General features: G+C 44.9%; 1 protein-coding gene across 7 annotated transcripts in view; it reads left to right on the forward strand.

Annotated features, from left to right (window-relative positions):
• LOC105493620 (DIX domain containing 1) overlaps positions 1–19,711 on the forward strand; it is a 101,135-nt gene that overhangs the window by 35,778 nt on the left and 45,646 nt on the right. For 5 of the 7 annotated variants that reach the window (XM_071075950.1, XM_071075953.1, XM_071075951.1 and 2 more), the window contains 5 exons: positions 2,864–2,993; positions 6,986–7,111; positions 12,526–12,757; positions 13,389–13,496; positions 19,234–19,346. In XM_071075950.1, coding sequence (XP_070932051.1) covers positions 2,864–2,993; positions 6,986–7,111; positions 12,526–12,757; positions 13,389–13,496; positions 19,234–19,346 — 709 coding nt within the window. Of the gene's footprint in view, positions 1–2,863; positions 2,994–6,985; positions 7,112–12,525; positions 12,758–13,388; positions 13,497–15,769; positions 16,306–19,233; positions 19,347–19,711 lie in introns of those variants that run through there. The other 2 variants (XM_071075952.1, XM_071075954.1) reach the window with 2 other exon arrangements.

The raw sequence follows: 19,711 nt of genomic DNA on the forward strand, positions 1-19,711 counted from the left end.
GGGCTTGCTGTCACCTCATAACTGGGTACAGTGCCTGAAATTATTGTTGAACTGATTGTGTGACACAGGATGCCTTCAAGGAGATTGGAGTCTGAGGTATCTGAGAGGTCAGGGGAGGCTTTCTGAAAAAAGTGATGCTTGAGCTGAGACTTAAGAAGAGGCAGGTTGGCCGGATGAGGTGGCTCACATCTGTAATCCCAGCACTTTGGGAGGCCGAGGTGTGTGGATCATCTGAGGTTAGGAGTTCAAGACCAGCTTGACCAATATGGTGAAACCCCATCTCTATTAAAAATACAAAAATTAGCCGGGCGTGGTGGCAGGTGCCTATAGTCCCAGCTACTCGGGAGGCTGAGACAAGAGAATTGCTTGAACCTGGAAGGCAGAGGTTGCAGTGAGCCGAGATCATGCCACTGCACTCCAGCCTGAGCGACAGAGCAAAACTCCGTCTCAAAAAAAAAAAAAAAAAAAAAAAAAAGAGGCAGGAGTTAGAAGGAGGTGGAGCGGCTGAAAAGCATGGTGCATTTGGGGAACCATACATAATTCAGATGAGCTGAAGCTTGGTGGGTATTTGGGGAATTGGGGTGAAGCTGGAGAACAGGTGAAGGCTAGCACGTGACGAGCTTGAATGGCAATTGGATTTTATCTTTGAGGATAACTGGAGACCAGTAACAGATTTTAACCAAGAATGTGTGGGTGTGGAGGGTGGGTTGAGAATGATAATAGATACAGGGAAATCGGTTAGGAGTTTTATATAAAAGCCAGGTAATCAAATCCCACCTGTCACCTTAGTGTCTTTTCTGGACTTAACTGCTTTCCCTCAGACCAGAGTGGTTCACTCTGAGGTGCCCTTTGCCTGGTCTGCTTCAGGCAGTGCTCTGACTGCACAATGGGAGCAGACCTTGGAGCATCACAGATTTTATCTGGTCCCTGGTGATGGGTGTCTGGCCCATGTGAGGCAGAAGGTGAAGCCATTTCTGTTCTGTGGAGTAAGTTGGGTAGCAAGAGGCCCTTGGTAAATGCAGGGACAACATTACTGGGTTTTAATACCATGTCTGCTATGTCCTAGCTATGGGGACATTAGAGAAGTTACATAACCTCTCTGAACCTCATCCATAAAATGGAGATAATGCTAACTCTAGTGTAGTTGTTTTTCTGAGAATTGAATTAGATGACGACGACAAAAATAATGACCATTTAGTAAGTGTCAGTTTTATGTCAGGCCCTGGCCCGTGTACATTCGCTAATTAAAACATGGGTCAAACACCAAAAATTGTGTTTAGTTCATGATAGGTACTCAATAAATATTAGATTCCTCCTCCCACCTCCTCCTGATCATTGCACTTCCTACAGTTTGTCAGCGGCTGATAGATTGTTGTCTTAGTACTGTCTTCCAAAGGATGTTATTTATTCTCACAAATTGACACAGAGAGAAAATAATGAAGATTTAATTTATGTTCAGGAAGCAGCCAGTGAGTAACTTCCAACATTATTTCATTAAGGAAGTACTTGGGACTTAGGAATCAACTGTATTTTAACCAAATTATAATTTGATACAATTAGCCCTTGAACTTAAATTTTAGGCTCAGGGTCCTGTGCTGCAAAGAAACTAGTCAGAACTGCTACTTGGACTGTGACATTATTTGTGTGATATTTTGATATTAGTGCCCATCTTTTGACCAAATAATCAGCATAAACATCTGAATACAAGTTCTGTTTCATGGACAAAATGTAATATGTAAGGTTGTCCAAGGGTTGGAATGAGTTGTGTGTCGCTACCTAGATGCCTGACCAGTTTCTGATAATACTGGGCCCTAGCTTTGTCTAAAAGTAAATGAAAATACCTTCTTAGTCTTCAGGAACATTGCTCACTATAGCCTTTCTTTTTCCTTCTTTGTGTAGGTTTTCGGTAACCAGATCCTCTTTGACAATATAAAGCATGGATTAAAACTAACTCTGTAGCAATCCTAGGATTATTGGCTCAGGAGAATAAATCTTGGGTTGACTATGAGATAATTTCACTTAAGTCTCATTTTGAAGAAAGCAGCTATGGGAGAGGCAGTTCTGAGCATGGTTTATTGTTTACTCCTGGTTGCCCAAGAGCAATTCGCATGAGTATCACAGTCCGTTATGCATATGGCACAAGTGATTGTTTCTGAGAAGTGTGGTAGGTTGTTGACAGTTGTGAATATACCTGAAAACTGGCTGTGGTTCTGGGCCAAGCCCTCATCCCTGGTCAACAGAGCAAAACTTGAGGAAGGCAGGAGTCATAGTCATTGAAAGACTCATCTGCCGGGCGCAGTGGCTCACGCCTGTAATCCCAGCACTTTGGGAGGCCGAGGCGGGCGGATCACAAGGTCAGGAGATCGAGACCACGGTGAAACCCCGTCTCTACTAAAAATACAAAAAAAATTAGCCGGGCGCGGTTGTGGGCGCCTGTAGTCCCAGCTACTCGGGAGGCTGAGGCAGGAGAATGGCGTGAACCCGGGAGGTGGAGCTTGCAGTGAGCCGAGATCGCGCCACTGCACTCCAGCCTGGGCGACAGAGCGAGACTCCGTCTCAAAAAAAAAAAAAAAAAGTAAAAAAAAAAAAAAAAAAAGACTCATCTGCTTATGTGTGTCTACAGTGCCACCCAAGTCTGATGTTAGCTTATCCCTGGAGATTAGTATAAAACTAGAGAATTTGTGAACATGCTCTGTGTCTGATCATGATATAATCTTTCTTCTTTCTTTCCTCAAAAATTTATCTTGCTTCTGGATGTAGGTTGTTTATCATACCCCCGTCACAAATGCTTCCTCAGAGGGTATGAGGTAAGGGCTGAGATTAATATGCCACCTTTCCCTTACTTCTGTCTTTTATTTTCCAGCAACAGCTGCAGGCCTATGTGGCCTGGGTGAATTCACAACTGAAGAAGAGGCCAGCAGTGAAGCCTGTGCAGGACCTGCGACAGGATCTCCGGGATGGGGTGATCCTGGCATATCTCATCGAGATTGTTGGTCAGTTGGCCCTGGACTCTGATACTAGAATACATAGACCAGAACCTGGCCTTCTTTATCCTCCGTATGCCCTTTAGAACAGGTTGTTTTTTCTTTAGAATATATGTCAGTGGAGGTAGAGAAGACTTAAAATACTTGCCCAAGGTTAATTTATTTATTTATTAGTCAATAAGCATTGTGTCCCAGGCACTGAATTATGTTTTGGGAATATGAGGATGAGAATAGTCTATGCTCTCAAGAGTCTACCAAACTACTTGGAAAGGCTGGAAAATGAAGTCAATTCCATTAACGTACTTAGTACTCCAGAGTGGGGTAAGCACAGATGGGAGCACATAGGAGGGACACCCAGTCTTAGGGGTTCAGGGATTGGCTTGCCAGAATTGATGTCTCAACTGAGGCCTACCAGAAGAATTGGTATCTAAACCAAGGCCAGAGAAGGAAGTAGTAGCCAGACAAAAGGAGGGATGTTACTGGCAAAAGGACCCTTTTACCATAATGCTTTATAAAAGGTTTTTTTCGTCTTGAACCCTGGGGTTGTTGCCATCATTCTTACTAGATGGTACCATAGCCTTATTTCCATAGCATTTTTCCATATTTCTATTATTATTTCTCTCATTGAATAGTAATTATGTGATAATCATTTGATTACCTATCCTGCGTGATCTGACGCTTTAAGAGCAGGCGTAGTATACTATTTTTCTATTTATACAAGCTCTAGCCAAATGCACATAATAGGTTCTCAACCATTTATTGTTACATTAGTTAGCTGACTTTGCTTTGAGTTATTGAGGCATATAGGACCTGCAAGTGGTGGACCTGCAAGTGGTATGGAAGAAGCCAGGTTTGCAACAAGCAGCCCATCCATGAATACCTCATTGGGACAGTTTATGAATTCATCAGAATATTCATATGTAATGATGATAATAATGGCAACGGTAATAGCAAATGCTAGGATTGAACACTTTCTATCTTGTTTAATTTCATTTAATCATCACGTCTTTGGGAAACAATACTATCCCCACTTTCAGGAAACAAGCTTAAAAGAGAAGATTTATAAAAATAAATAGTACTTAGTATGAGTCAAACAAAATAGCTAAGCATGCTATTTTGATTTTTATGATAGGTATATAATATGACTACTACTATTTTACTCATTTTATGAGGCTTAGAGAGGCTAAGCAACTTTACAAAGTCACACAACTGTAAGTGCCAAAGTAGAGGTGCAAACCTAGATCTACTTTAATTCCAAAGCCTGTTTTAAACATTTAATGTTCCATTTATTTGAATAGGTTATATATGGACTAGTAGGAAATCCAGATGTACGAAAGGATGTAAGATCAAACCTCCTTTTTCCACTTATGTCCCCCCACCAGCTACCCATTTTTCCTTCTAGAGGCAACTAGTGTTAGTAGTTTCTTGTATTTCTTCCCAGAGAAACTTCCCATTCTATGTCTATATAAGTAATATGAATATGTATTCTTCTTTTTCCAAAACCTAGGTTCTTTTTTCCCCATCCCCTCCCCCGCAAAACCCAGGGTTTTTTTTTTTTTCTTTTTTTCTTTTTTTTTTGAGATGGAGTCTCGCTCTGTCGCCAGGCTGGAGTGCAGTGGCGCAATCTCGGCTCACTGAAACCTCCACCTCCTGGGTTCAAGCAATTCTCCTGCTTCAGCCTCCCAAGTAACTGGGACTACAGGCACATGTCGCCACGCCAGGCTAATTTTTGAATTTTTTGGTAGAGATGGGGTTTCACCATGTTGGCCAGGATGGTCTCGATCTCTTGACCTTGTGATCTGCCTGCCTCAGCCTCCCACAGTACTGGGATTACAGGCGTGAGCCACCGTGCCCAGCCAAAACCTAGGTTCTTAAACACAACTTTCTACTGTGACTTTGCTAGATAGAAAAACTCCTCACAAGATTTTGCCTTTACTCACTGAATCCACTTCCTTATTTCCTATGCTTTCTTTAACCTGTCCTTATCAGGCTTTTGATCCCATTCCACTGAAACCGCCTTCCTCAAGGTCATATCAAATCCAGTGGCCAATCCTCCACCTTATCAAATCCAGTGACTAGGCCTCAGACATCATTTTATTTAACATAGCAATACTTGACATAGTTGATAACACTCTTCTCTTCAAAGACTTTCTTTACTTGGCTTCCAGAATCCTGTTAACTTATGGTTTTCTTCCTTTCTCATGGGCTTCTTTCATTTGTTTTTCTGGCTTTTCATTTCCTTCCTGACCTCTAATGCTGGAATGCTGCAGGTTCAGCCCTCTTATATACTCTCTACTCCTAAGTGATTTCTTCCCAAATTTGTATCTTTAGCCTTGAATTTTTCCTTGAGTTCTAGACATGAATATCCAATATCTCTACTTGGATGTGTAACATGCAACTCAAGTTTCACACGTCCTAATCAGAAATTTGGATGTCCTTCCCCCTACCAATCCCTTTATTCTTCAAATTTCTTCATCTGAGTAACACACCACATTATCATTTGCCTAAGTGTTAAAGCAGAACACTTAGAAGGTGTCCTTAATTGTCCTTTTTCTCATATAGTATATCGAATCCTTCAAATGTGTTGTCTGCTTTGTATTCACAATATACCTGATATCTAACTTCTCATCAGTCAGCCAAGACTTCCACTCTAGCCCAAACCTTCATGTCCTGCCTTGACCATTTTCATCATCCTTCTGACTGATCTCCCTGTTTCCTCTCTCCATAGTCTATTTGCACGCAGAGTCCATTTTATTTATTTATTTATTTATTTATTTATTTATTTATTTATTATTTTTGTAGAGACGGGGTTTTCGCCATCTTGCCCAGACTAGTCTTGAACTCCTGGGCTCAGGCAGTTCTTCTGCCTTGGCTTCCCAAAGTGCTAGGATTATGGGCATAAGCCATGGCGCCCTGCCAGTCAACTTATAAAAACATAAACCAGATTATGTCACTCCCTTGTCTCAGACTCTCCATTGGCTGCTCATTACCCTTAGGATAAAATTCAGGCCCTTTGCTCTGGTCCAGAAAGCCCTGCATGGGCTGGGCGCAGTGGCTCACGCCTGTAATCCCAGCACTGGGAGGCCGAGGTGGGCGAATCATGAGGTCAGGAGATCGAGACCATCCTGGCGAACACGGTGAAACCCCGTCTCTAATAAAAATACAAAAAATTAGCCGGGCAAGGTAGCGGGCGCCTGTAGACCCAGCTACTCAGGAGGCTGAGGCAGGAGAATGGGGTGAACCTGGGAGGCGGAGGTTGCAGTGAGCCGAGATCGCGCCACTGTACTTCAGCCTGGGCGGAGCAAGACTCCGTCTCAAAAAAAAAAAAAAAAAAAGAAAGCTCCGTATGCCCTGGCCTTGCTTGTCTGTCTAGCCTTTCCTAGGACTTGACTCCTTGCTCACTCCCCCAGCCACACTGCTCTTGCTGTTCCTCAGGTAAGCGGAGCTTGGGGTTTGTCCCTGTGGTTCCTCAGTCTGGAAGGCTTCCTCCTCAAATCTTAACATGCTTTACTTTATTCAGGCTGCTGCCAAATGTATGATCAGAGAGACCATGATCATTGTACTTTATTTTTCCTCAAGCACTTACCGCTACTATGAAATTATATTAAACACTTACTTGTTAACTTGATGGTTATCAGCCACTCCTGCACATATAAATTCTATGAAGGGAGGGACTTTATTCTTCTTGTTCTCTCCTGTTTCTCTGGTGCTCAGAATAGTGAGTACTTGCCACTCAGTAGATGCTCAGTGAATATTTGCTGATTGAATAAATGTACACACAGTAACTTCACAGACCCCTAAGTATAAATTTGAAAGCCTTCCAAAAGGCTTTCATTTTCCTATTTCCCATCTAAATGACAAACACCAGGACTTAACTCATTTATATATTTATGTATAATGTTGGTGTTCACATCAAATCTTCCCTTCCTCTGTATCTAACTGCTATGAAACTTTGATAGTATTCCTCCCTATAACTTCATATATTTTGTCTCTCCTAACAGCAGGAGAAAAGCTGAGTGGGGTACAGCTGAGTCCCAGTAACCAACAGGAGATGAAGAATAATGTGGAGAAAGTGCTACAGTTTGTGGCCTCTAAAAAGATTCGTATGCACCAGACTTCGGCTAAAGGTCAGTGCCTCATCACATCCTTGGTGCATGAGTATACTCAATGTTAACCAGTGAGTGCTAGCCTCAGGAAAATCCTTGGTTGTGACCTGTGGGGAGATAGAAAGTCTCCATTCATTTTATTTTATTTTTATTTTATATTTCATGATTATTATTTTTTGAGATGGAGTTACTCTTCTTGCCCAGGCTAGAGTGCAATGGCACATCTTGGTTCACTGCAACCTCTGCTTCCCTGGTTCAAGTGATTCTCCTGCCTCAGACACCCAAGTAGCTGGGATTACAGGCATGTGCCACCATGCCTGGCTAATTTTGTATTTTTATTAGAGATAGGGTCTCACCGTGTTGGTTAAGCTGGTCTCAAACTCCTGACCTCAGGTGATCCACCCGCCTCTCCTTGGCCTCCCAAAGTGCTGGGATTACAGGCATGAGCCATTGTGCCCGGGCATTCGTTTTAACTGAATACAGATTTGCTTGAGTGTATGTAGGAAAATTAGTGGTTAGAGAAGAAATTATGGTCGGGCATGGTGGCTCATACCTGTAATCCCAGCACTGGGAGGCCAAGGCGGGAGGATCACTTGAGCCCAGGAGTTTGAGACCATCCTGGGCAACATAGTGAGGCTCTGTCTCTATTTTTTAAAAAAGAGAGAAGAAATTACAATATTGGGATATTAACTTTAGGATTTCTCATTTAAGTTATCAAAAATGAAGAGATTACTTTTTTAAGTTCCTTGGGTTTCATGACAAAATATTATTTAAGATACTCATAACCTACATTTTTTTCCGTCTAGTTTTTTAGAAGGGAAACATTTTATAGCCCTTTTTTGGATACCATGGAACATTCTAGGCAGGATGAAAGCAGCTCTGTGACCTCTGCATCTGCCCTCTTCTATAGTGGCTTGGCCCAGATGGGTTTGCCGGGCTATTTTGAGCCCAGGCTTCAAGGAAGGAACAACGTAGGTGTTCTTAGAGAGCATAGGCTCCCTAGTTCTCTTGCTGTTTCTCGAGAACTGACTATAGGTCTGGTTTTGTTTCAGTGTCAGTTCCTGGGTCTGATTGCCTTTGGGTCTCATGACAATAGGGGCAGAATGGTTCATGTTGGATTATTAGTGTTCTCTGTGTTTAGATCATTTAGATGGGGCCAATACTGATCAGTGAGAGCACCTTGTAGGAGGTATCAAAGAGTCCTTTACCACTCCTTCTCAACATAGTACTGGCAGTCCTAGGCAGAGCAATCAGGCAAGAGAAAGAAATAAAAGGCATCCGAATAGGAGAAGAAAAAGTCAAACTATCTCTCTTCACTGATGATATGATTCTATACCTAGAAAACCCAAAAGGCTCTTAGAACTGATAAATGACTTAAGTAAAGTTTCAGGATATAAAATCAGTGTGCAAAATCAGTAGCATTTATTTTATTTTTTTTGAGATGGAGTTTTGCTTTGTTGCCCAGACTGGAGTTCAGTGTCGTGATCTCACCTCACTGCAGCCTCCGCCTCCTGGGTTCAGGTGATTCTCCTGCCTCAGCCTCCCAAGTAGCTGGGACTACAGGCATGCACCACCATGCCTGGCTTATTTTTGTATTTTTATAGAGACAGGGTTTCATCATGTTGGCCAGTGTGGTCTCAAATTCCAGATCTCCACCTGCCTCAGCCTCCCAAAGTGCTGGGATTATAAGCATGAGCCACCGTGCCTGGCCAAATCAGTAGCATTTCTATACACCAATAACATTCTAGCTGAGAGACAAATTATGAACACAATCCCACTTACAATGACTACACACAAAAAAGAAATATCTAGGACTACATCTAATCAAAGAGGTGAAAGAAATTCAAAATACAAAAATTAGCCAGGCGTGGTGGTATGTGCCTGTAGTCCCAGCTACGCAGGATGCTGAGACAGCAGAATATCTTGAACCCGGGAGGCCGAGGTTCCAGTGAGCTGAGATCGCGCCACTGCACTCCAGCTTGGGCGACACAGAGGGAGACTCTATCTCAAAAAAAAAAAAAAAGAACAAAGCTACAAAGCCCCTAGGGTGTCACATTACCTGACTTCAAACTATACTACAAGACTGTGGTAACCAAAACAATATGGTACTGGTATAAAAACAGACACGTAGACCAATGGAACAGACTAGAGAACCCAGAAATAAAGTTCCACACCTACAACCATGTGATCTTTGACAAACTCAACAAAAATAAGCAATGAGGAAAAGAATCCCTATTCAATAAATGGTGCTGGGATAACTGGCTAGCCATATGCAGAAGAATGAAACTAGATCCCTATCACCATGTACAAAAATTAACTCAAGATGGAATAAAGACTTAAATGGAAGATGTTGAACTGTAAAAATCCTAGAAGAAAACCTAGGAAATAACCCTTCTTGATATTGGCATTGGCAAAGAATTTATGACTAAGTCCTCAAAGCAATTGCAACCTAAACATTGACAATTGGGATCTAATTAAACTAAAGAGCCTCTACATAGCAAGATAAACTATCAAGGGAGTAAGCAGATAGTCTATAGAATGGGAGGAAATATTCACAAACTATGAATCTGACAAAGGTCTAATATCTAGAATCTATAGGGAACTTAAATCAATAAACAAAAACAAATAACCCTATTAAAAAGTGGGCAAAGGGCATATACAGATACTTCTCAAAAGAAGATGTACAAGTGGCCAACAAACATGAAGAAAAGCTCATCAGCACTAATCAGATAAATGCATATCAAAACCACAATGAGATACTATCTCACACCAGTCAGGATGGCTTTTGTTAAAAAGTCAAAAAATGACAGATGTTGGTGAGGCTGTGGAGAAAAGGGGCACATATATTGTTGGTGGGAATGTAACTTTGTCCAGCCACTGTGGAAAATAGTTTGGAGATTTCTCCAAGAACTACAGCAATCCCATTACTGGATATATCCACAAAGGAAAATAAATCACTCTACCAAAAGGACACATGCACCTGTAGGTTCATTGCAGCACCATTCACAATAGCAAAAACATGGAATCAACTCAGGTGCCCATCAGCAGTTAAGTGGATAAAGAAAATGTGGTATATATATACCATAGGATACTAGGCAGCCATAAAAAAATAAAATCATGTCCTTTGCTGCAACATGGATGCAGCTGGAGGCCATTATCCTAAGCAAACTAATGCAGAACCAGCAAACCAAACACCATATGTTCTTACTTATAATTGGGAACTAAACATTGGGTGCACATTGGGACAAGAGATGGGAACAGTAGAAACTGGGGACTACTAGAGGAGGGAGAGAGGGAGCGGGGGAAGGGCTGCAAACTACCTGTTGGGTACTGTGCTCACTATCTGGATGATGAGTTCAGTCGTACCGTAGACCTCAGCATCACACAATATACCTTTGTAACAAAGCTGCATGTGTACCACCTGCTTCTAAAACAAAAGGTGAAAAAGAAAAAAACAAACACAAATAATCCTTTTCCAAGACTTGTATATTTAAAGGATACAAAGCTAAAAAATAAAATAAAATTTTACCCATTTCCTTTACATTGACTTTCACCAGACTTACCACACTGTTTTCTGCCTACATTCCTCTTTTATTTCTTTTTTTTTTTTTTTTTTTTTTTTTGAGACGGAGTCTCGCTGTGTCTCCCAGGCTGGAGTGCAGTGGCGCAATCTCGGCTCACTGCAAGCTCCGCCCCCTGGGTTCACGCCATTCTCCCGACTCAGCCTCCCAAGTAGCTGGGACTACAGGCGCCCGCCACCACGCCCGGCTAATTTTTTTTGTATCTTTAGTAGAGATGGGGTTTCACCGTGTTAGCCAGGATAGTCTCGATCTCCTGACCTCGTGATCCACCCACCTCGGCCTCCCAAAGTGCTGGGATTACAGGCTTGAGCCACCGCGCCCGGCCTCCTCTTTTATTTCTAGGGCAAAATGTAGAGTTCATGATACCTCTGATCTGGTTCCCATGTGGAGTGGGCTTGGGGATCTGGTCCATTAAAGTCAGCTATTTTGAGGGAACACTGCCATTTAGGACATCATTGTCATTTACCTGGAGAAGTGCAACAGTCTGAGTTAGTCCCGCGGCATTGATTTTTGTCCCCTTCTCATCTGCTCTCCACACTGCAGTCAGAATGATCTTTCCAAGAGTACATATACTCATGCCACTCCTCTGTATCTGAGGACCCTTAGGATAAAATCCAGAGTCCTTCCTGTGGCCTCCCATGCCCTGTGTGATCCCCCTTCTGATTCACCCCCCAATTTACCCCCCTGCTGCCTCACCTTTCCCTGTCTTCCCCTGCATTCTGGGCTCTGGCTATGCTGAACTTCTTTCACTTCCTCCACCACAGTGCTGTGTCACAGAAATAGAATGCAAGTCACATAGGTAACTTAAGAGTTTCTGATAGCAGGCTGGGCGCAGTGGCTCACACCTATAATCCCAGCACTTTGGGAGGCTAGGCCTCCCCATCCCTGATCACACTCCTGATCACTTGAGGTCAGGAGTTTGAGACCAGCGTGGCCAACATGGTGAAACCTCCATCTCTACTAAAAATACAAACATTAGCTGGGCGTGGTGGTGGGCTCCTGTAATCCCAGCTACTTGGGAGGCTGAGGCAGGAGAATCACTTGAACCCAGGAGGCAGAGGTTGCAGTGAGCCAAGATAGTGCCATTGCATTCCCGCCTGGGTGATAGAGTGAGACTTTGTCTCAAAAAAAAAAAAAAGTTTCTAATAGCCACATTATAAAAAAGGAAACTGGTGGGCCGGGCGCAGTGGCTCACGCCTGTAATCCCAGCACTTTGGGGGACTGAGGCAGGCGGATCACCTGAGGTCAGGAGTTCAAGACCAGCCTGGCCAACATGGTGAAACCCTGTCTCTACTAAAAACATAACAAATTAGCTGGGCGTGGTGGCAGGTGCCTGTAGTCCCAGCTACTCAGGAGGCTGAGGCAGGAGAATCGCTTGAACCTGGGAGGCGGAGGTTGCAGTGAGCCGAGATAGCTACAGGTGGCTAATGGTTCCCATACTGGATGGCGTAGCTCTAACATATCATGCTGTCTCCCACTTCAAGACCTTCACACCTGCTGTTCCCTCTTCCTGGAATACTCTTCGTCTTTCTCTTATCTAACTAAAGTGCTGCTCTTCATCAATCAAGTCTCAGTTTAGAACCCACTTCCTCTAGGAATCCTTCTCTGAGTCGTCTGGATAAGGTGTCTCTACTCTGACCTCCCAAAGATTCCTGTACTTCTCTTACCAAAACACGTGACCTTACTTTATTGTCATTGCTGTTATATATTCTGTCTCCCTTGTTGCCCAGAGCTTTGTTAGGACTGAGACTCTGACTGCATTGCTTACCTGTATCACTAGCAATACATATTAAATGCCTAAGTCCTCAGCTTTTGCCTCCCTCTTAGGACCTCTTGGTCTGTTTTGTCCTTCAGATATCGTGGACGGAAACCTGAAGTCTATCATGAGGCTGGTCCTTGCCTTGGCAGCTCATTTCAAACCTGGCTCTAGCAGGACGGTGAACCAAGGACGGGACTCCAGAGCCCCTTTACAAAGTCACCGACCACATTGTGCCACTGCTGTGGCCCAGGGAGCAGCTGCTGCTCTGGCCGATGTGTGTCATGACATGTCCCGATCAGGACGGGATGTCTTTCGATACAGACAGAGGTAACAGTAGAAATCTGGGGATGGGAACTGATCCCTCTCTCTGATATTTCTTCTGTTAGATGATACAGTACAGTAGATAGAAATGTCACCCAAACAGCCCCAGATTGCAGAAAAGAACATGGAGTGGGGAGGTAGGGGAGGGTACTCTCAAAAGAAAAAAGCCTTTTCTTCTGAGATGTTTATTTTTATTTTGCATTTAACAGAAAGTTAAGGAATCTTATGTGTAAGTTTTTGCTCTGGTGCCCAAAATTTAAATATACACCTTTGGCAAGTGTGTTTTCTTCACCGGGAGGTCTGTGGGAGCAGTGTTCCAGTTCATCTAGGGGAAGCTCTACCCTGGAATGTACCCAAAGGTCAGGTTGTCCTGGGGAGTCATGGCAGGAAATGCTTTGTGGGTTGTGTATCTGCTAAGAGAGAGCAGGACCCTGAGGTGTTGCAGAGATTGGTGAATTACTTGAATTACTTGTTTTTGTGTCTGCCTTCCCTGCTAGGTACCAAGTGTCTCTGAGGCAGGGGATTTGTCTTACTCATCTATTATACTGCTCGCAGAGTGGCAGTCTATCTGTACTCGTTGAGTTGATCTGATCTGAAGGGCTGACACCCTCCCTTTGCTGGTGTCCTTTGACTTTAGGAACAGCAGCATGGATGAGGAAATTGAGAATCCATACTGGAGCGTGCGGGCCCTAGTGCAGCAGTATGAAGGGCAACAAAGGTCCCCGTCTGAATCCAGCTGCTCCAGGTAACTGTGGCCTCTGAAACCTGAATTCTGGGGGATTCTCGGAGTTCTCAGCTTCAAGTAACAACACAACAAGCAAAAAGGCATCTAAGCCCTTTTTCTCTCCTCAGTTTATGTTTGGCTTTAAAGGCATACCCCTTAGCAGTGCTTTGTGGGTTTGTGCTGGTAGGAGGGTAGGAAGGTAGGGTCAGGTGCTGCTTTATTTCCCACAAATGGAATCTGTGCAGTCCCAGTGCCAGTGCTTAACTGTGACCACATGGGGGCATGGCTGGAACCTGTCAGGGCCCAGTCCAGGTTCTGACATTTGCGTATCAGCTGCCAGTGTTTATGATAGCTAGTTCCATTGCGCTGTCCTTGAGCCTAAGTGTAACTCTTAAGGTATGGCCTGAAAAGTCTGTGTAAAGCTCATAGAAATTGAGCAGAGTTGTCTGACAGCATTAGAATGTTTCCAGCTTTCCTCTGCAGGAACTGTGGCTGATTAGTATGCATTTGAGCAAGCTAATGATGTTTGCGACTCTAGCTAAAAGTTGTCTGTATTCCTTAGAGCCAAGTACAGAGACCAAAACAGGATACAGTACCCTAATAAGAACCTTATCAGTGGCAGAAAAAGATTACTTTCCTGGCTTATGTAAATCATGCTCCTATAAACACTCCCCAGATCATATTTTAACTAACTTCATTTTGTTGCTGAATCATAATTTATGCTCTAATGACCTTTTCTTTCCTATCCCGACCCTGTGTAATCTGCTTTATTTAGGGCTACTTGTTCTTTTTCTTGTATGTATGTTATGTGTCTTTGTTTTCTTTCTTCTCTTTTTTTCTCATAAAATTCCATCCTATTTTGATATACCATTTCCTAATTTATTGAGGTCATATGGAACTCTTTTTCGTATTTTAATATACTGCTAACTTTTTGCCTTTTACATTTAATAGGTGGGCTCTTTTTTATTTATAAAATTCACCTAACATAAAATTAACCATTAAACATTATAAAGTGTACAATTCAGTGGCACTTAGTATCTTCATAATGTGGTGCGACCATCACCTCTGTCCACTCAGAAGACATCTTCATCACCCCAAAAGGAAGCCCCGTGCCCAGTAAGCAGCAGGTGTGCTTTTAATGAGACTCTAAATCATTTCTTCCTTGCTTGCTGCTTAGGTTATCACCTGGAGCAGAATTACAGGATGTTTTTGTTGTATGATGAGATCTATTGCTTCCTGCACGTCAGCAGGCCTTTCACTCTTCTAAGCCTGATAGTGCCTGCTAGAGTTGGGGGATAGGAGGAAGAGTGGATTTCTTCCTGAGAGCACCTGCTTTCTCCTCCAAGGCAGGAGGACTGAGGGGAGGCTGTGAGACTGTGAGACTGTGTGAATGAGTGGCCCACTGGCTGTCAGGCTGCAGTGAGCTAATGGTGACAGTTTTCTAGGAGAGGGGCCAGAGGAGAATTGTTTGCTTTACCCTGGTTTTTCACTATTCGATTTTGACATTTTCTTCTAATGCCGACCCCTCATCCAGCTCTTTGGCATGCTGGCTTAGTAGCTGCCTTTTCCTCAGTGAGTCCCCAGGGAAGGAGAGAGCTTCTTGTGGCTATCTGGGACCCAGCAGGTTCCTGCACATTCTGAGCCCTCGCCTCCCAGGGAGCCCACTTAGTGGCTCTGTGACCCATGAAGAGCTCAGGAGCCCCCAGATGTGGCTTGCTCAGGACGGGAGTGGTTCAGAAGGAAGGATAGCCCCTGGGTGTCTCATCCCCTGCCACTGCTCCTCCGGAGACGCCCTGGGGAAGCCCTGCCAGCCTGTTGCTCCGAAAACCGAAAACCGCATACCAGCCTCTCACTGTAGCCAAGCAAAATGATCCTTACTTGGTTAAAAAGAACACACCAAACGCCAGAGGGGAAGGTGGGAGGGGATGGGTGCTCAGCGAATTTTCCTGGGGAGTGTCGGAGTCTCCACCCCGAGAAGCGGCCAGAGCCCCACGCGGGCCTGACCTGTCCAAGCGACCTCTGGTCCACGAAGGGAGGACTCAGAGTGGAGAAGGCAAGGTTTTCGGTGCGGGGCAGACCACCAGAGCCCTCCTCTTGATTCTGCCAATACGCGGCTCTTACCCTGCCTATCCTGAGCCTCCCAGTCTCCCCTCCTTGCATCCCCCAATCCCTCGTCGACGCCCCCACCCCCACCCCACCCCAACCCCGCCCAGCCCCGCCCCTGGCCCGCACCCTCAACCTCCGTCCAGAGCGGTCGGTTGGCCGGTGGAGCTGGCTTGGGTCGGAGCCCGGCTGCCTCGCCGCTTGTGACAGCCCGGGGAGGGAGCAGAGGGAGGGGCAGGAAGGGATCCGGAAGGTGGCGCGGAGCGGGATCGCCGCTGGGGACTCGAGGCGCAGCCTGCGCTGCCGGGAGCCTCCCTCCCAGTGGGAGATGGGTTGAGATGCCCCCACCAGGGGGGATGCCCGGCGCCGAGCGTCCGCGGAGGCCAAGATGCAGCGGCCAGGGGCCGGCAGCCTGCGAGTGGAGGCAGCTTCCGCCGGGGCCGGGCTGCGGCACAGTCTGAGCGGCCGGGACAGCGCGCTTCAGAGCCTGGAGCATCTCCGTCGCTGGGGCCGAGACGCCGCCGCCACCGTTCCCACTTTCTCCCGCGAGCCGGGCCAGTAGCTCTGCTAGCTGGCCTTCCCGTGGAGGCGTTTTCCAGCCCCAGCGCGGGGAGACATGCCTGAATTTGGGAGCGATGTGACTCTCAGCCTCCCACTTCACCTGGGGACGCAGGCTTGCTGAAGCCCGAGGCAGGAGGGGGACCATGGGAGGGACGCAAGTCAAATGGTGAGCTGAAGCCACTCTGGCTTTGGAAGTGGGTGGCCAGGGTGGGAGCAGGGGCAGGGCTGGAGGATGCTGTTGGCCAGAGACAGGCGGTGTGGTGGGAGCACTATGTTGGGAGGATCGACTGCTGACCAGGGGTTATCACTATAAAATACGGTGGGTGGGCTTAGGAAGTGGAGCCAGCATGGGGGCAGAAGGAGTAGCCCTAGCCCCTGCCAGGGTCTTTGGTGGGGGAGGGCACTTCATGAGGATATAGGACTCTTCCTTATTGCCTATTATCCGTTTAAAAAAATTAATTTGAGTAGGATTTGGAAGTATCTTTGCTGCAGGATTGCTTGTCTGGTAAATTAAGATAGAAGAGCTATTAGACCTGTGGGAATTAAGAAATATATCACCCCAGACCTATCAGTCATTCTCTGACCTCAGAGAGGATTATGATGCTAAATAGGGGATTATTTGTTTATAAAATAGAACTTTTAAGCTAATCAGGGAGGAGCCTGTCATATACATAATTAATTAGCATTAAAATATTTTCTCTGACCTGGGGCAGAGGATTCAATGCATATTCCTTGTCCATGAGGTACTTCTTAGGGAGGCAGCAGGGTGCCTGCTCTGACATGTGCCTCGGGAGTTTCCTGCCTGAGGTCCTTTATCTCTCCACTTGGCCATCGAGTTTCATGGTCTCACCTCTCGGTGGCCTCACATTGGCAGCCTCAATTCAAGAAATAGAAATGTTGTTTTCCTTTGGCTGCTCTGCCACTCCCCCAGCAGGGTTGGATATCCAGACATCCGCCTCCTTCTGCCCTTATATGGGAGATAACTCTCTTAGGAGGGAGAAGGAGCTGAGCATGCGTCTGTGCTTTTAGGAAAGCAGTTTTCTAGCATCCTGGGTTCACACTGCACCCTCCTCCTCGACTTTGTCTCACATGTGCTGTGGTCCAGCAAAGGCGGAGGGTGGAACATGCCATCCATAGCACCTTGTCAGATGAGAAAGTGTTGCTTTCTTGTTTCTCAAAGATGAGCAGCTCTTGCAGGCCGCTTTCTATGCTTGGATCCCCATTTCTCTAAGAAGGTAAATGCTGAGGCCTGAGCAGGCACAAATCTATTCTCCTTGTGAATGACATAGTACCCTTGGATGAGAGCTTTTCAAGCAGCGAATTCATGTTGGCCTGGAAGTCAAGATTGCCTAAGCGGTGAAAGATGAATAAGAAAGTTCTAGAAAGCAGTTGCTATTTTGGAATATCACTTCTTGCCACTCCCTACCCCTTCTGCCTGTTTGGGTTATAGATCTATAGATAATGGTTAAGCAACTTTCTTTAATTTGGCATTTCAATTTAAAAGCTTTAAAATGTTTTCTGTAGTTCTAAGAAGGAAGAGAATGTATTTCTAGTTGAGGTCATTCCCACCAAAGCCCTTAAAATATGGGCAATGAGGAGGATGAGACACTAGTCCTCAGGCTGCCTCACCGCTTTTGAAGTGCCTGGCTACCTCCACCGTGCCTGGCTCTTGTTTTTACTGGATTCTAGGAAGACAAAATGTTAACTCCTGATGGTGGTTGTGAGGATTTGCCTGGGAGACTTCAGGGGCACATTAAGTGGGTCAGTGAATCCTAGCCACTTTCACTGTTGTCTGGGTGATAGATTTGGAAAGAATTCCTGAGAGGGGGCTGGGCCAGGAGACCCCTCAGCCCCTGAGATTGTTTCATTGCTGATGTTCTCAAGGTGCAGTGCAAAGAGAAATGGCTCAAGACTCGTTTTCCCTGTCACATGGAAGCACCAGCCTCACAGTCCCATCTTGTCTTGTAGATTTGCTGTTTTTTTGGAGAAAAAACACTTCCCTGAAAATCTGCATAGTTCCTTCCAAGGCTAGTAGTTATATCAGAACTTAAGGGCCAGGTATGGTGGCCCATGCCTGTAATCCCAGTACAGAGACTGAGGAGAGAGGATCACTTGAGCCCAGGAGTTCGAAACCAGCCTGGGTAACATGGGGAGACCTTGTCTCTACAAAATAATTTGAAAATTAGCTGGGCATCATGTGCACCTATAGTCCTAGCTGCTCGGGAGGCTGAGACAGATTTGCTCAAGCCCAGGAGCTTGAGGCTGCCGTGAGTTATGATGGAGCCACTGCACTCCAACTTGGGCAACAGAGTGAGACCGTGTCTGAAAAAAATAAAACAAAACAAAACCTTAAGAATTGTTGAGAAGATTCTGAGAACAATTTGAAAGTGTTGTGTCAGAAATACAAATAACTCTTTGATAGGAATAAATCAAGTAAACCCTTACTCCACTATCCCTAGCAGGTATTTCCCCTTTTGACATATTATCTTCCCCTTGTCATGCTCTAGCTCAGTTATTGATATATAACTGCTCCTCTGCCCAGCCTGGCAATGTACGCTGTCCAGCAACTTTTCCCCTTGAACCACCCCCACCCTGTACTCTCCTTTGTAATCAGCTCAGAGCTGATCTGCCACGATAACTTGGCTGGTAGTGCCTGTATCTGTGAGAGATCAGTGTATTGGAAATAAAATTTCCTTCTAGCTCCAAAAGCTACTAGACACAGACTGGCATCAGTGTTTGAACGTGGGCCCAGGGATGGTGATGGCAGAGGTGGTGGGAGGTAAAACAAAACAAAACTTGAATGGTAGATTACCCATCATTTTGGTAAATCTCTTCTCAATGAATTAGGCTTAAAGGCATCCTTGTTGTGGAAAAGACTTTATAGGACTGGGTCATTCCTTTATTCAATATTAATTTCATTCATTCAAAAGGTTAATCATTAAATATTTTATTTTCTGTGGGCCAAGTACTGTGTTAGCCATGGAGGAGTAAGATGAATAAGAACATGTCCCTGTTCTCAGGAATAAATTATGAAAGCTGCTTTCTGAACAACTCCTCATAATAATCATTTTTCTTCCTTTTTCTTCAATCACAGCCTGACTTCACCCAGTCCAATCCACAGTGCCAAGAGTGAGTCCATTATAACCCAGTCAGAAGAGAAGGCAGATTTTGTGATTATTCCCTCTGAAGGAATAGAGACCAGAACAGGTACTATCTCTACGCCTGCCTGGGTTGGTTCAAGGAACAGCCAGCTTGAAGAATTTAGAGATCCTGACCACCAATAAGCTCCCTGGCCTTCCCCATCTCCATAGTGTGTGCAGGGTCAGCGCTAGAGGGCTCTAATGACTTTGAGTCAATTAATGTGGTTATCCTCTTGCAGAATGTAATTTCTGGTGTCCTAGCTGTCGAAAATCTTGCAGCAGCATAGACAGGCCCTTTCTCAGCTGGCTGCCTATGAATTAGGAAATGACTTTGGGGCAGTCAAAAGCCTTACTCAAGTAAACATTTTTATTATTCCTATCTTACACAAATAATTGCAGGACTTACATAACTTAAATTGGGACCAGAAGTAT

This window comes from Macaca nemestrina, chromosome 12 (assembly GCF_043159975.1).
Source record: "Macaca nemestrina isolate mMacNem1 chromosome 12, mMacNem.hap1, whole genome shotgun sequence".
Lineage (NCBI taxonomy): Eukaryota > Metazoa > Chordata > Mammalia > Primates > Cercopithecidae > Macaca > Macaca nemestrina.